The sequence below is a fragment of the Fukomys damarensis genome, unplaced genomic scaffold (assembly GCF_012274545.1).
Source record: "Fukomys damarensis isolate Sample0158 unplaced genomic scaffold, DMR_v1.0_HiC HiC_scaffold_30, whole genome shotgun sequence".
Taxonomy (NCBI): domain Eukaryota; kingdom Metazoa; phylum Chordata; class Mammalia; order Rodentia; family Bathyergidae; genus Fukomys; species Fukomys damarensis.
This window is the reverse complement of record NW_022900942.1, coordinates 62166610-62182117: the sequence shown is the minus strand read 5'-3', so window position 1 is coordinate 62182117 and position 15508 is coordinate 62166610. Positions and strand designations below refer to the sequence as shown.

Genomic DNA, 15508 nt, shown 5'->3' with positions numbered 1-15508 from the left:
AAAAAAAAAAAAAAAAAAAAAAAAAAAAAAAAAAATCAGAGCAGACCCCAGTTATAAAAAAATGTTAAAGGAAGATTTTCAGGAAAGAAGATGATAGCAGACATCAACACAGAGGAACGAACATCTGCGCCCGGAGGGTAAACGTAAGCGCAGGGTCTCAAATGCTCACTGCAGCACCATCTTAACAGACAAAAGACAGAAACAACCCGAGCCCATTAACCTAGGAGGAGACTTCTTTAAACACAGCGCGGCAGCACAGGGAGGATGATCCACCAGAGAGGGAGCGGCGCGGTGCCTGGCACACGGCAAGGACGCCAGGTGAGTCCGACACAGGAGGACAGACACTGCATCGCTGCACAGGACACGGTGCCAGGCAAGGCAAAGTCACTGAGACAAAAGCAGGACTGTGGTTCCCAGGAGCTGGAGGCAGGGAGAGTGGGGACTTCCAATTTGTGGGTGGAGAGGGAAACATGTTTGTTTTTAATAATTTTAATAATTTAATAATTAATTTTAATAAATAACGGTTGCAAAGCACACCACCAATGTAATTAATGCCATTACTGTATATTTTTTCTTTTTTTGTCTTTTTTTGCACTGTATATTTTTAAATGGTTAAAATTGGGAATTTTATTCTACAATTTTGAGAAAAGATTGCTTTGAAAAGGGACCACACAGTATGTTATGGGAACATAAAGTAGACATGTCTAGCCTATCAAGGAAAGTCAGGAAATCGAGAAACTTCCAAAGCAAAATAGCAAAGATATATTTTGCTATTTATAATATAGGTCAAAGTAAAATGTATAAAAACAAAAGCACAAAGACTGAGAGTAAATCAAAGCATGCTGTTATAATGTACTTGTATGTAAAGCGGTACAATATTCTTTGATATACTGTTAAAGAATCCTAAAGTTACCAATAAAACAGTTGTAGATATGACAGAGAGATACAATGGAACCAGATACATACAAGATACTTGAAATGAAACAGGAAAAAAACAAAAAACAAAAAAGAAATAGCCCAGAAAAAAAAATGTTTAAAAGATTGGGATTAAATCCAAACATGCCAATAACAACATTAAACACATCTGGCTTAAATGTCCCAATTAAAGGCATAAATTATCAAATATTAAGATTCAAGTACCTACTGCCTCAATAAATGAGATAACAGATGAAAAGGCTGGAGAAAGAGTTACCAATTTAACACCAAAGAAAAGAAAGCTGGTCTTGGTAGTTGATGCCTGTAATTCTAGTACTTTGGATGGCTGACGCAGGAGGATATCATGTTTAGGCCCAACCTAACCTGCCTTGAAAAAAATACTTGTTTTTTACATGGCCAGAAATGTGGCTCAGTGTGAAGGCCCTGGGTTTGATCCCCAATACCGAAAAAAAAGAAAGAAAAAAGAGAAAACAAAAGGAAAAAAGATAGTCGGAGAGAATACAGTGCCAGTATGAAGCAGAACATCACGGCTGGGCATGGCGGTGAGCTTGCGCTCTGGGCAGCAAGGCAGGAGGACTGCGAGGGTGACCTGGCAGCTTCAGTGAGACCCTGTCATGATGGACACAGGACACCGAGCAGACCAAGACGGCACGTACCGCCTGGAACTCTAACACTCAGGGAGAGGCAGGAGGTGCGGGAGTAGACCAGCCTGGGCTACACTGCAAGTTCAAGGCCACCCTGTACTAGAGTGTGAGACCCTGCCTCAAAAGTCAGTAAAAATAAACAAAAGACAAGGGCACACTCAGCCATAAACTGAAGTCAAAGAGACACCTAAGAGACAGAATCTTGAAAGCAGGATGGGAAAGGTGAAGTTATGCAGAGGGATCCTTGCCAGGCATGGTGGGATACACCACCATATTTCATATTTATATGAAAACAACAACAACAACAAATCTCACTCAGCACACTAGGAGGCAGAGGCAGGAAGATCCTAAATTCAAGCACAGCCTGGGCAACTTAGTGAGACATTGTCTTAAAACTTAAAAAATAGGCCAAGGATATAGCTCGGTGGCACCGCGACTGTCTGGCAAGCGCAAGGTCCTGAGTTTGATCCCCGGTACCAAATGAATAAATAAATAGGGAGAATAACTCAGTATAAAGGCCCATGGGTACTGAAAAAAAAAAGGGGGATTAATCAGTAAGATTAACAGCTGATTTCTCACCAGAAACCATGGAACTAAAAGGCAGTAGCCAAAGATATTCAAAGTCTCCAATTAAAAAGACTGTCAACCAGACAATCAGCCCACAAAAATAATGTAGAGACTGAGATATTCCTAGACAGACAAAACTGAAGTAATTCTTTGCTAGCAGCTACTGAAGACAGTTCTCCAGACTCAAAAGTACTAAAGTAACTCAAATGCCTGCAAAGGGAAAAGAATAAAGTGAGGTGGAATTAGCTCTACAGATAAATAGAAAAGGTTAATGTATTAATTGTGTGTAACTATTTTATCTTATTTAAAAGATAACTGTATGAAACAGTAAGTATAGAAGGATCACTTGGGTGACAATATGTAAGTTCGTCATTTATGTGAAAATAACAACAAAAAATCACAGCACATAACAGTGGGAAGGGAATGAAACCACAGAGAAGCAACATTTTGGTGTACTACAGACATTAACTTGGCATTAATCCAAACTGGACTATGGAGGATTAAGATGCTTATTCTAATCCCTAGAAAAACAGCTCAACAATGGATATAAATAACTATTAAAGGTACACAGTTACTGCTGGGTGTAGTGATTCATGCCTGTAATCTCAACTACCAGGAGGCTGATGCAGAAGGATCGCAAGCCTGAGGCCAGTCTTGGCAATTCAGTGAAACCTTATTTCAAAATAAAAAGGGCTGGAGAAGCAGCTGAGCACTAGAGCACTTGCCTAGCATGCCTGAGGATCTGGGTTCAATCTCAGTACTGCAAAAACAAGCAAAAGTACATCAGCGATTAGTAGGATCAAGAGGGAGAGGGTAGTGATTACCACTGGGTACAGGGTTTGAAGCAGGGGTTCAAGTTCTGGAATTGATGAGGATGGCTGCACAACTTCATAACATGCTCAAAATGACTGAATTGTACATTGCAATACAGTGAGTATGTGGATGTGGCATGTGAACCACCTGTATAAACTTAATTAAATCAATGACACATTTAAAATAAGTATGAACATCTCACTGTATGTACACTTTACCTCAAAAGAATATCAAATATTAAAGTCCAAGGAATGATACCAATACTTTAGGTATTAGGAGAATACATATCCAGATTATCTGTAATTTATTTTGAACTACATCAAAAAAGATATCCAGGTGGTGGTGGGACAGATAGGTACGTGGTAAAGTACTCTCAACGACAGAATCCAGGTTAAGTATATAACTATTCACTGTAGAGTTTCAACTTTCCTGTTTGTTTGCAAATGTTCATGGTAAGAAGAGTGCGGAGGAAACTAAGATTCAGGCTGACAGCCATGCTACAGGAGACTAGCTTGAATTCTAAAAATTAAAAAAGGACATTACAAAAACAAAAAACAAAAAGAAAGGGGAATTACCACAGAATAAAGGAAACTAGAAAAGCCTGAGCATTACATTAGACAGAGCTGCAAAAGTGACCAATGCCCTCAGTCGGGTCAGGAGTACACGCTGTACTACTAAGGACTGAAATGTCAGCGTACCTGCAGCATACAGTACTTTGAATGATTCAAAGAAAGGAGACAGAGAGGAGAGAGACTATGAATGTGACAAAGTATTAACAACTAATAAATCTAGGTAAAGGAGAAAGGGTGACATGTGTGCTAGTGCTATTCTTTCACCTTATCTGCTGGCTTAACATTTTCGCATTGTCTGGGACAAGGCAGCGGTCGGTGACAAGGGTTACCACGAACACTGCCCACACTCAGACTCTCCTCCCTGGCTCAGTCCCCTTCATTGACGACACACCAGCCACGCCGTCTCCTTCCAGTCCCTCAGACACAGCAAGACGCCCACCTTCACCACCTGCTTTGCTGACGCTCCTCCTCCCGTTCAAACCTCAACCCAGCCCTAAGGCCAAAGGCCTCTGTTATGCCTCAGCAGGCAGGGAGGTACCCATTATCTTCTTCACATCACTTTGCAGTTCTTCAGACTAATACTGACTTAAATGCTTATAAATACAATTTTGCGCGTTTTGTTTCTCCATACAAGATAAGCTACAAGTGGGCCAGGGTTGAGCTCAGTGCTTTCACACTGCCTGCCTCACAAGCGCAAGGACCCGAGTTAAATCCCTGGTACCCCCCTGCAAAAAAAGATAAGCTACAAGACAAAATTCATAGCTGACCTGTACTCTGAGCCTTCTATTTCCTTTTTTCCCATAGCCTGACATGGTATTGATTCTTTTTCTTTTCTTTTTGGTTTTTTTGAGACAGGGTCTCACTACGTAGTTGAGACTGACCTGGAACTCACTGTGTAGCCCAGGCTGGTCTCCAAATCACAGTGATCCTCCTGCCTCAGCCTCCCGAGTGCTGGGATTACAGGCGTGTGCCACCACGCCCGGCAATTCTTTTTCTTCTTCAGGGTGTTTTGAGTCAGTCTCCATTTGTAGGCTAGGATGGCCTCCGACTCAAAATCGCATCTCAGTATCCCAAGTGCTGGGATTATAAAGTGAGGCCCATAAAGCTAGGGCCCAAACCAACAACAGGAAGTTTCTATCAGAAATTAACATTTCCCTAACATTAGGGTTAAGTTTAAAAGTTTGTGTTGCTATAATCCACAAGGCCCTGGTCCAATCCCCAGCTCTGCAAAAAGTGAATAAAAGTTTGTTAAGATCTAGAGAAAATCCAAGCAATGCCCCAGGAATCCAGTGAAGTTTTAATTGTGACAAACTGTAGAAAACATCTTTCTACTCTTTTTTTTTTTTTTGGTACCGGGGATTGAAGTCGGGTCCTTGCGCTTGCAAGGCAGGCCACCGAACCGGTGAGCTAAATCCCCGGCCCTACATCTTTCTACTCTTTTAACAAATTTTACTGATCGATTCCTGACCTTTCTGCCTAATTTACCACCTGTTCTCCTTTTTCTTCTACCTACTAGTTTGATCACATGCCAAATCCTATCCTCATATAAAAACCAACGGTTGGCTGCGGCTTGGCCGGTGGCCAGGGCCCAGGGCAGCGTGGTAGCTGCTCACAGATACTCCCGCAAGGCAAACACCCTGGGCCCAGGCTCGGGAGAGCAGCCGCTCACACTCACCGAGATGGTCCTCGTCCCAGCTGGAATATTTACAAGGGTACAGATGACTCTCAGATAAAACAGGATGGAGAAGCACCTGCAAGAAGAGCTGCTGTCGATGCCTCTCAGGTGGATGTCTAAGAAGTCAGTAAAGCTGAATTTGAGAAGTCTGTGAACTCAACTGGCTATTGGGGGTGGGGGGTACTGGGGATCAAACTGAGGTCCTTGCATTTGCAAGGCAGGTGGCAGAACCATCAACCTGCTATTTCACAGAGGTTGCAGCTGCTACTTGGTGGTTACCTCTTAAAGGTGCCAACTGGAGACACGCAGAAGGGCCCAAATCTACTGTTCAGCACAGGCCAGATCATCCAGTGCTCCACCTCTCCTGTCATGACGCCACAGCCTACTGCACATGGGCACAGAAATGGATCCCACAGAGGCTGAGTGGCAGTACAGGTGTCAAAGAGGCCTGCAGCACAGACTTTTCTCCTGGGGCAACAAATTGCAGCCAACACTGCAGAGGATGGCTTCCAAGGAAGAGCGCCCATTGACACCTTTCCTCCCAACGGTTATGGCTCCCACAACATAGTGGGGAACATGTGGGAGTAGACTTCAGACTGGCGGACTATTTATCATTCGGTTAGAGAAACGCTCAACCCAAAAGGCCCCCTTCTGGGAAAGACCAGGTGAAGAAAGGGGGATCCTACATGGGCCATAAGTCCTAGTGCTGTAGGTATCACTGTGCTGCTCGAAGCCAGAACACACCCGATAGCTCCGCATCAAAGCTAGGATTCCTCTGTGAGCTGGCCGCCTGCCCACCGCGGACTGGCAGTTAAGAAGATAAGAGATTCAGCTCAGTGATGCTGCTGCCTGCCTCACAAGTGCAAGGTCTTGAGTTCAATCCCCAGTACCCACCCCCCAAAAAAAGGGCCTTCCAAAATCCAAGAAGTTATTTCCAACCTGCACTTGCTTTCCTTCAGAACACTGAACAATCTTGTGCAAAGAAGGCCCACCCTGAGGTGGGTTACAAATCTGCCTAATGGCCAAAGGAACTGTCCCGCAAGACCAAATCATTGACCTATGTCAGCACATGTGCTTCACTGTGTGGTGCATCTTTGGAGATCATCCCCTTGTTTTACTCTGTGAACCTTTAAAGGAGGACTGGGAAACCAGAGAATCTTGAACGAGGCTCTTCTGAGTCCCTGTGTTCTGCCCAGGCTCTGCCACCGGGTTAGATCCCAACATCCAGCATGTCACCTGCTTTTGACAGTTTCCTATTTATTAAATGAGGAGATGGAAAACATCATCTTTGAGGTTCTTTCTAACTTACAGATTCCATAAGTGATACCAGATTTTATTCTGACTGCATAGTGAGAATTTTTCACAGATTATATTTTAGCTATTGTTCTCCATGTGTGAAGCTTGGGTGATACTAATCATGTAAAGGTTCTCTTATGTATTATTTTTCAGAAAAGGCTGTGGGGGATGAGTCCTTTACACTTATACTGGTTTGTTTTTACAAGGAAATCAGTGTCTTTTACGTTGTTATGATGAGTCCCACATGGGCCAGTGATGGTATGCTAACATTCAGTGCTCTGGACACACAGAATGTCTACGGGGTGACTCTACTGTGCTTCACCTTTTAACATTAAGTGCCCCTGGTGCAGAGGGCAGTAATAATCCCTATTTCCCTCTCTCCCCAAACTTTCTGTGAATGTGAAATGGGTACTAAATGGGGAAACTGTTTAATCTAGGAAAAAAAGAATGAGGTCTATCAACTAACTATATTCAGGGTACCCAGTATTCTGTAACAGAGAAGTTAAAAACTGTTGGCTAGGAAATGTCAGATACTTTGAATCATGCACTATGTCAAATAAACTGGCATTTCTAAGAAAAAAACCATCAGTCGTTGCCTCCTCTCTGGTTACTTATAAATCCTGGGTCATGAATTCATCAAAATGGTGAAAGAAACTGGTTGTAGAAAAGTCTGAGGTCAGGAAGGAAGAAACAACTAAGATGATGGCTTGCCCTAACTGTACAGGATAGCATGGACTCTGTCCTAAAGTTTACAAACCCTCACTCTGTCTTTACAAAACCTCTGGGCTATTTTCTCCATTTCACAAGTGGGTAAAGTAAGGCAAAGAGAAGGAAAGGACTTGACCAGTGTCACACAACTAGTAGGTGGCAAGGCTAGGGTTAAGCCAGGCCAAATGCTACTGCGCTCTCCAGCTTCCCTGTACAGGGCACCCAAGGGTGGGGCAGAGTGCTCAGCCAGCAACCCAGCTGTCCCCGACAGAGATGCACTGGAAGTCAAATGTGATGAAAATTCTAAGGGAGCTGAAAATTCACAAGTTGAGAAAGTATATGTGCAAATAATACGTTAATATGTTAATACAGTTATATTAATTTAGCATGTTACTGAGATTGAACTTTATCTTTTTTTGTTTGTTTAATTTTTTTTTTGGTACCAGGGATCGAACTCGGAACCTTGTGCTTTCAAGGCAGGCGGCAAATCCACTGAGTCAAATCCCCAACCCTGAGACTGAATTTTAAACGTGTGACTTCTTGATAGAGAAAAGAGCTAAACAGGTTATGAACTCTTAAGTACTAAGCAAGAATGCCAACAGACTCTTTCTACGAACATTGTCCCAGTAGTACACAACATGGCTTAAAATACAAAGACCTGCAGGTCAAAGCTTCCCTTGCTACAGTTCTAATACCGCTCAAATCTCAACCTTTATATCTATCCCTCACAGCTTTTAGAATCTTTTGTTTTCCCTATGACACCTCAGGATATTTTCTATAAGCATATTCTGATAGAAAACTCATGACTCAGCCAGGCATGGTGGTGCACACCTGTAATCCCAGCACTCGGGAGGCTGAGGCAGGAGGATCACTGTGAGTTCAAGATCAGTCTGGGCTACACAGTGAGTTCCAGGTCAGTCTCAACTACATAGTGAGACCCTATCTCAAAAAAATAAATAAAGAAAGAAAGAAAGAAAGAAAAGAAAAGAAAACTCATGACTCAATTCTATTCCTAATAACTGACATTTTGAAAACAGCCCTCAAAATAGAAAAATACTGAGCGCACAGAGCCAATTTTGTATGTGACACAAAATGATCTAAGCTCAACATTAAAACCATCCTGCTCTAGAGACTGCAGTTTTTATCACACTTATATTAGAATGCAAAGGCAGAAAGCCCTAAGGCACTCAACATATCAATAGAACTAGATACCACTGGAAATGCAAAAAGAGCCCTTCAACAAAAAAGCACAATATGATGTTCTATTTCTGAGTCCTGATCATAAAGATGCTGTAACAGAACGACCCAACTAAATATGCTGTTAACAGCAAAATCTCCAATGTATCACATATATTTAAGACACTAGAATTTTTAGCCTTATTAAAATACATAGCTATTCATAAAGAAGTAAGATCCTCTAACCTTTCAAAGTCACCTTGCCTTGTAAATTTTGACAACCTATACACGGCCCAGTTGTTAAGCTGTTTAGAGGTCATTCCTCTTCCATTATCCATCACTGCAACCGCAGGTTTTCCTTGTGTTTCATCAAAAAGCTACGGAACAAAGTAAGTTCAAAAGACAGGAAAAATCAGTATTTCAAACGTAAAAATTAAAATATGAACAAAGCAATTCAACAGGCTCATTGATACATTGCTGATGCTAGTATAAAATACAACTTTCTGCAGAACACTTCACAAAGATATATCTACTAAAAAGCCTTCGAATACTTTATTACTTAAATCAGAAATTCCGTCTCTCAGAACTTAAGAAAATAATCATACTTTCTGCAGAACACTTCACAAAGATATATCTACTAAAAAGCCTTCGAATACTTTATTACTTAAATCAGAAATTCCGTTTCTCAGAACTTAAGAAAATAATCATACTCTGGTGTGAGAAACCAAAAGTGGAAATACGGACTGAGATGTATAATTGACGTTGGGAAATGGGAAAAAAGTGTTCAAATGGGAAGGGGAATAAGGGAGGAGAAAGGGAAAAAGGAAAGCACAAGAAAAAAGTGAAGCTGGGCATGGTGGCGCACACCTGTAATCCCAACACTCGGGAGGCTGAGACAGGAGGATCGCCTTGAGTTGAGACCAGCCTGGGCTACATGGTGAGTTCCAGTTCAGTCTCAACTACATAGTGAGACCCTGTCTCAAAAAAAAAAGTGAAAACAGAAGGAGAAAATGGCAACAAAGCAGGAGGGAGATAAAAAAAAAAAATTTATTGAAAAAAAAAAAAAAAGAAAAGAAAAAGAAAAATCGGCGCCTGCCTCACAAGTAAAAGTTCTTGAGTTCCATCCACAGTAACAACAACAAAAAAAAAAATAGTTGGATGTGTACAAAGTCATACAAACAACATTCATCATTTCAGCACCGCTTCTAATGGCAAAATCCAGGGAATCTATGTCAGCAACTCAAGACCTTAAGCAACTTACATCCAATAAACCACTCTGCAGAAATGGAGTACACTGCAAAATGTTTGTATGTCAAAAGTGTACAATGTAGAGTTCAGTAGGTCAGAAAGCAAAATGTACACATACATGCATATACATCTGTACAGAAAAAGGACCTGCGCAGCCAGGTGTGGTGAGTGCACCTACAGTCCCAGAAGTCTAGAAGGCTGAGGCAGGAGCATAACAACTTCAAGCCTTGCCTAGGCAACTCAGCAGAATCCCGTCTCAAAATAAGACAGGACTTGGGACATAGCTCAGTGCCAAGGCCCTGGTTTCAATCCCCATTGAGATGGGTGGGGTGGGGACAGAATAGGGTCAGTGAAAAACAGTCACCAACAGATGAAGAGACACCAGACAATTATTTATACTTTTCATTTATTTTCTAATTTTTCTCTAATCAATTTATGTTATTTTTAGAAAAATGAAATTTCCTTACATATTATTTTCTTACCAATTTGATCTGTATTCTTCTAATAGCAACATTACGAGAAGTTGCAGACAATGAATTGTCAATTAATTCCGCAAGAGCAAATGCTGGAAGAGATTGAGAAAACATTACTGCTTAAACTTTTCCCTCCCAAATACTTCATATAAAAGTTCAAAGTAGAAGAAACTCTGAAGAACCTTAAAGGCACCACTCTTAATTTCCAAAGAACTAGAATTAAAATATTTTCCTGAACCTAGCAACACAACACACAATACAGGCATCATCACCAATCACAGCCAGCATAAAAAGCAGTCAGCAACTAGGAGTCGTGCGGCACTACGCAGCATGAGTCAGCCAGGCAGGGGCTCCTTGTGCAAGGACTTTGACACTCAGAGACACACAGGCAAATAGATAACTGTGAAAGTGTGTCTTAAGTGCTTAATCTAGGGAAAAAATTTTAAAGACCAAGAGAAGCTTGTCAAATGGCAGAACATGTCCTCATAACTGACATAACTGACTTCCTACCACACGGAGAATTTAATATTCACTGGCTCAGTACTTACTCTCTCCTTTCTTCAACACCACTACTTAAACATTTCCCATTTTTAGTCCCTTATGTTAAAAAGGCAACATTAAATTTATCTTAATTCTATAGATGTGTAACCCAACTAAAGTTATAATTAATCCACATAGCAGCACTCCAGCAAGCACTTCCAATCAGCTGAATACTACAGACAGCTATGTTTATAATCTAATCACAATAAAGTTATCACAAATCAAATATATATTCTGGTTAAAGGCAGAAAACAAAACAAAACAAAAGATATATAGGAAATGGAAAGAGAGACTTAGTTAAGAGAAGGAAAAAAATATGAATACAGTATCTAATTGTTTAGAAATCCAAGACTTTGAACTTCTGCGTCTAGAAGACTGAATTACTGATCATATTTCCCACAAAGGGAAAATACGAAAGAGAAGAAAGAAAAATTCAGTTAATGCTGTAACACCAAATCAAGTTCAGTGAATGAGGGCTTTTACACAGGGAGCTGGAGCAGATACTGTCCCTAATTAAGACACGGCAGACAGCCACGTGTAAAGCTTTGTGCTTCACTGATAAAGACGTAGTAGTTAAGGCTAGGATCCATTTGCTAAGAGAAAAGTCCAAGAAAAAAGATCACTGAGACTTGAAGAAACAGCCACCACATAGTCAAAACCAAGGAGCAGGGAAACAGAAGGAGGAAAAGACCAAGGAATGTACTATAAAGTCACAGAAATCAAACTGAGAGTTTCAAACTTGAGATTCTCTGTTTCCACCCATGACGGCAGGAACAAAGACTGATACAACAAATCCAGAAGGTAAACTCAATTTAAGTCTTTAATGGATATTAAAATGAAGTCATCTTCACCATTGTGACACAACCCAACTACTTAAACCAGTTAAGTGGTCATTGTGCAATCCCGGTGCTACGCTGCTGCCTTGGACCACTGGGAACAATAAAAGTGGTGAGCACTAGTTTCTGGCCCAAGCAAATGGAAGGCATATGGAAGGCAGAATAATGACCAATTCAGGTGGGAAAACTGTGTGGTATAGGACTCAGGGTTCCCATACCAGATGTCCTAGTTTTAGGTGCCACACGGGCATAAGATGCAAAGTGCTTGCCTAGCATGTGTAAAGCCCTGGGTTCAATCCCCAGCACCACACACAATTTTTATAAAAATAGAATTCAGGAGAAAAGTCTGGCAGTATTTCCAATATTCCACTGAAAATGAACACTTAAGCATATTTATAAAGATGGCATTTAGAGCCATAACATTGGATCACTAAAGCTAACTGGATTGGATATAGGAGAGAAGACAAAGGAAAAAAGACCAAGCCTTAACATCTAATGGGAGACTGTTTAAATAAATCATATCATCTAAAATATATGATATATAAAGATGCTAATTTTATTTTCAATCAAAAAATGTAGGTTAAAGAAGAATGTGTCAAATAAAACCGTTTTAAAAATCACATAACACAAATAGATCCAAAGTGTGAGTAGTGGTTACATCTAGGAGGTAGAGATATGCGTGCATTTTATGTTGTTTTATTTATTTTTTAAAAAAATTCCTACAAATAATAAATAATGCTTAAGATTTTTAATCTCTGGGGATTGAACTCAGGGCCTTCACACTGAGGTACACTCCCAACCTTTTAAAAGTATTTTTATTCTTACACAAGGTCTTACAAGTTACTAAGTTGCCCTGGCTAGACTCAAACTTGCAATCCTCATGCCTCAGCTTCCCAGAGTGCTGGGATTTATATGCATGTGCCACCATACCAAGAGAAAAAAACAATTTTAATAAACAAGCATACAATGAACATTTAAGTAGCACTACATTAAGCACTCTAGCATGGTCCAGTAAAAGAATGTGGAAAGACAACTGCTTTATGAAGATTGCAAGGAGACAGTCTATCAGTGGCAGCAAACCTTTCAGAGCTTTCAGTGATAACAGCTGGCTGTGGCATGTGAGCTCTGGTCTAGATGTAGGATAGAAAAGGGCAAGTAGTAAAGGGAGAAGAAAATGATAAAGGCATGAAGAAAACAGCACAAACTTATTGTACAACTCAGTTATATAAATGTACAAAGCAGGAGCTAGGGGTGCATCTCAATGCTACAGTCCTTGGATTTGATCCCAGGACTACGAAAACTAGTTAATCAATCAATCAATCAAAAATTGCAAGGTAGTTGGGTGTGGTGACTCATGCTTGTTTGTTTTGGTACTGGGGATAGAACTCAGGCCCTTGCGCTTGCAAGGCAGGCAGCAGAACCACCGGGCCGAATCCCCGGTCTGACACATGCTTTTTTAATCTCAGCACTTCACAGATTGGGACAGGAAGATCACGAGCTCAAGGCCAGCCTGGGCTACAAAGTGAGACACATTCCCAAAACACAAGTCAAAATGCAAGGTTAAAACTACTTTTGTAATTGGGAGAGGTATAGGGAGCCACGAACAATAACGCACATGAGATGGGAACACACGTAGGTACAAGATCCTTCATGCATTCAAAAGGAATGAGTGCTACTAACAAGACTGCCTTAAAAGAGTATTTTTATTCTGAAGATGACTTCAGTTGAAAAAAGGAGTAAACCATAATTAAGTTGAGAAAAAAAAAGCTCAAAACAAGTGGTCATGGTCTCCTCCAATAGTCGCGAATGCAGCTCAGTGATATAGCCCTTATCTAGCCTAGGGTTCAATCTCCACTACCGTCTTTAATAAAATAGGGAGGATTTCTACAATGAGAAGCAGCGGGATGTGTGAACGGGACAAAGGAGCGTCAGTCTGTCTAGCAGGGTGCCTGCAACACTTACGCAAAGGGTTCTGCCCTTCACTCGCGTAATACTCATACATGCCACTCTTGACCAGCGTGTCATAGTGAGGCAGGAAGTCAATCCGCTCTTTCGTAGCTGAGAGCAGCAACTGATCGACAGACTGCAGCAAGTAGAGAGTCACTCCATCTTTAACAGTTTCATCTGCAATCAAGTGCCAGATTAGCATCAGAAATGCAATGAACTTGTAATTCTGAATATGCAAATCTTACCCACGAAATATCTTTAACAAAGGTACGGGTAAACTCTCAAACAATGGATCTATAAATTCAGTTGCTTTTGTTAAATCAAATGGAACAGGGATGAACACTTCTACCTAATCGAATTCTTTGTTTTTGTTTTGTTTTGATTTTTTTTGTAGCAGTAGTAGTAGTAGTGATAGTGGGGGATTAGACCCAGAGTCTTGTTTGTGCCAGTTAAGAGCTCTACCCCTGAGCTTATACCCAACCCTTCAAAATTTTATTTTGAGAAAGGGTCTTACCAAATACTTTTAGATACACATCTGTGTGATAAGTTATTGCTCTACAGTTATATATTAAATATAAAACCACTAGCTATTTAATAGCACTATTTACTTACCAAAATTATCACAAGTAATTTCTTTCCTGTTTGTTGTTGTAATAACAAATTTTTCGTCAGGTGAAATGCCAAGTGTCTGTCCAAAGTAAGAGAAATAAAATCAATTATTACACAAAGGAAATAAATGTAACATTCAAATTTCCAAGAATGTGAAAATACTGACAGCATATTATCTTATCATCTTGCAGCAATTACTATGCTTGTCACACGAATATATAACTCAGTATTTTTAAATTCTGCTTTTGCAGGCCTAGCAAGAGCCATTTAAACCATTTAACAAGGTTTTTCTACTATCTGTCACCCAGGAACACTAGTTATTTGGACCTTTTTAACAGTTTTTAACATTATCAGGGCCCACCCAGATGAGGACATGCTATTTCATGCCATTATGAAGCACAATAACATTTATTTCATACAGATTAGATATTTAAATATGTAAAAACAAACTAGAAAAAATATTATTTTGTAACATCAATAGCCATGCTATGTAGAATATCTGTATTTAAAAAAATCTTTACATCTACAGTAATCCCTTTCAAAAGAATAACTTTAAAGCATTAAAGCAAGTTATGAATTACAATGATGAATGTAATCCTGTACTGCAGACATGTACTGATTAAACTACCTATGAAATATTTTCTTTCAAAAACTATGAATTAATGGGGAAAACTGCAAGAAACGAAAATCAAGAAGCTCAAACCACTGAGGGTGATGGTGAGCACCTTTAACCCCAGACTTGGGAGGCTGAGGCAAAAGATTCATCTGGAGTTCAGGCCAGCATGGGCTCCACATGAATTCAAGGCCAGCCTGAACTACATAGCAAGACCCTGTCTCAAAAAAACCAAATAAATAAAGATAATGATGAAAAGAAGGCAAAGATTAATAGAAAGTGCAAAAGGATAATTAATTGAAAGGAAAAAATAGAAATGATCAATGAAAATATTAAGAAAGTAAGCTGAGTGTGGTGGCGCACGCCTATAATCCCAGCACTCGGGAGGCAGAGGCAGGAGGATCACTGTGAGTTCAAGACCAGCTTGGGCTACACAGTGAGTTCCAGAGCAGTCTCAAATACATAGTAAGACCCTGTCTCAAAAAAACAATAAATAAATAAATAAATAAATAAACAAAGAAATAAAGAAAAGAAAATAAGCATCAGTCAACGTATAATGAAGTCTTAAAAAACAACCACAAAAAAGAGAGCAAGAAGACTGAGCGAACATTCTCCTTCTTTTTTCATTTAAATTCAAAAGACACATGGTTTTCCTAAATGAAACAATACAACAACACCATACAGTCAAAAGAGGTTTCTGCTTCAGGCACAAACTAGCTAATCTAGGCCAAACTTCCCACTTGAGAAAGCAGCTTTAAAACAAACAAACAGGGCCTGGGACTTAGCTCAGTGGTTCTGCTGCCTGCCTCATAAATGCAAGGATCCCAGTTTGATCCCCATCCCCCCCCCCCCCCC

At 40.3% G+C, this 15508-nt stretch overlaps 1 protein-coding gene and 1 pseudogene across 1 annotated transcript in view; one reads left to right on the top strand and one right to left on the bottom strand.

Moving 5' to 3' along the window:
- Smchd1 (structural maintenance of chromosomes flexible hinge domain containing 1) overlaps positions 1-15508 on the bottom strand; it is a 103911-nt gene that overhangs the window by 85558 nt on the left and 2845 nt on the right. The window contains exons 3-6 of the mRNA XM_033757417.1: positions 14044-14119; positions 13447-13608; positions 10118-10200; positions 8634-8764 (exon numbers count right to left, since the gene is read on the bottom strand). Coding sequence (XP_033613308.1) covers positions 8634-8764; positions 10118-10200; positions 13447-13608; positions 14044-14119 — 452 coding nt within the window. The remainder of the gene's footprint in view (positions 1-8633; positions 8765-10117; positions 10201-13446; positions 13609-14043; positions 14120-15508) is intronic.
- LOC117283778 lies at positions 265-6030 on the top strand (annotated as a pseudogene).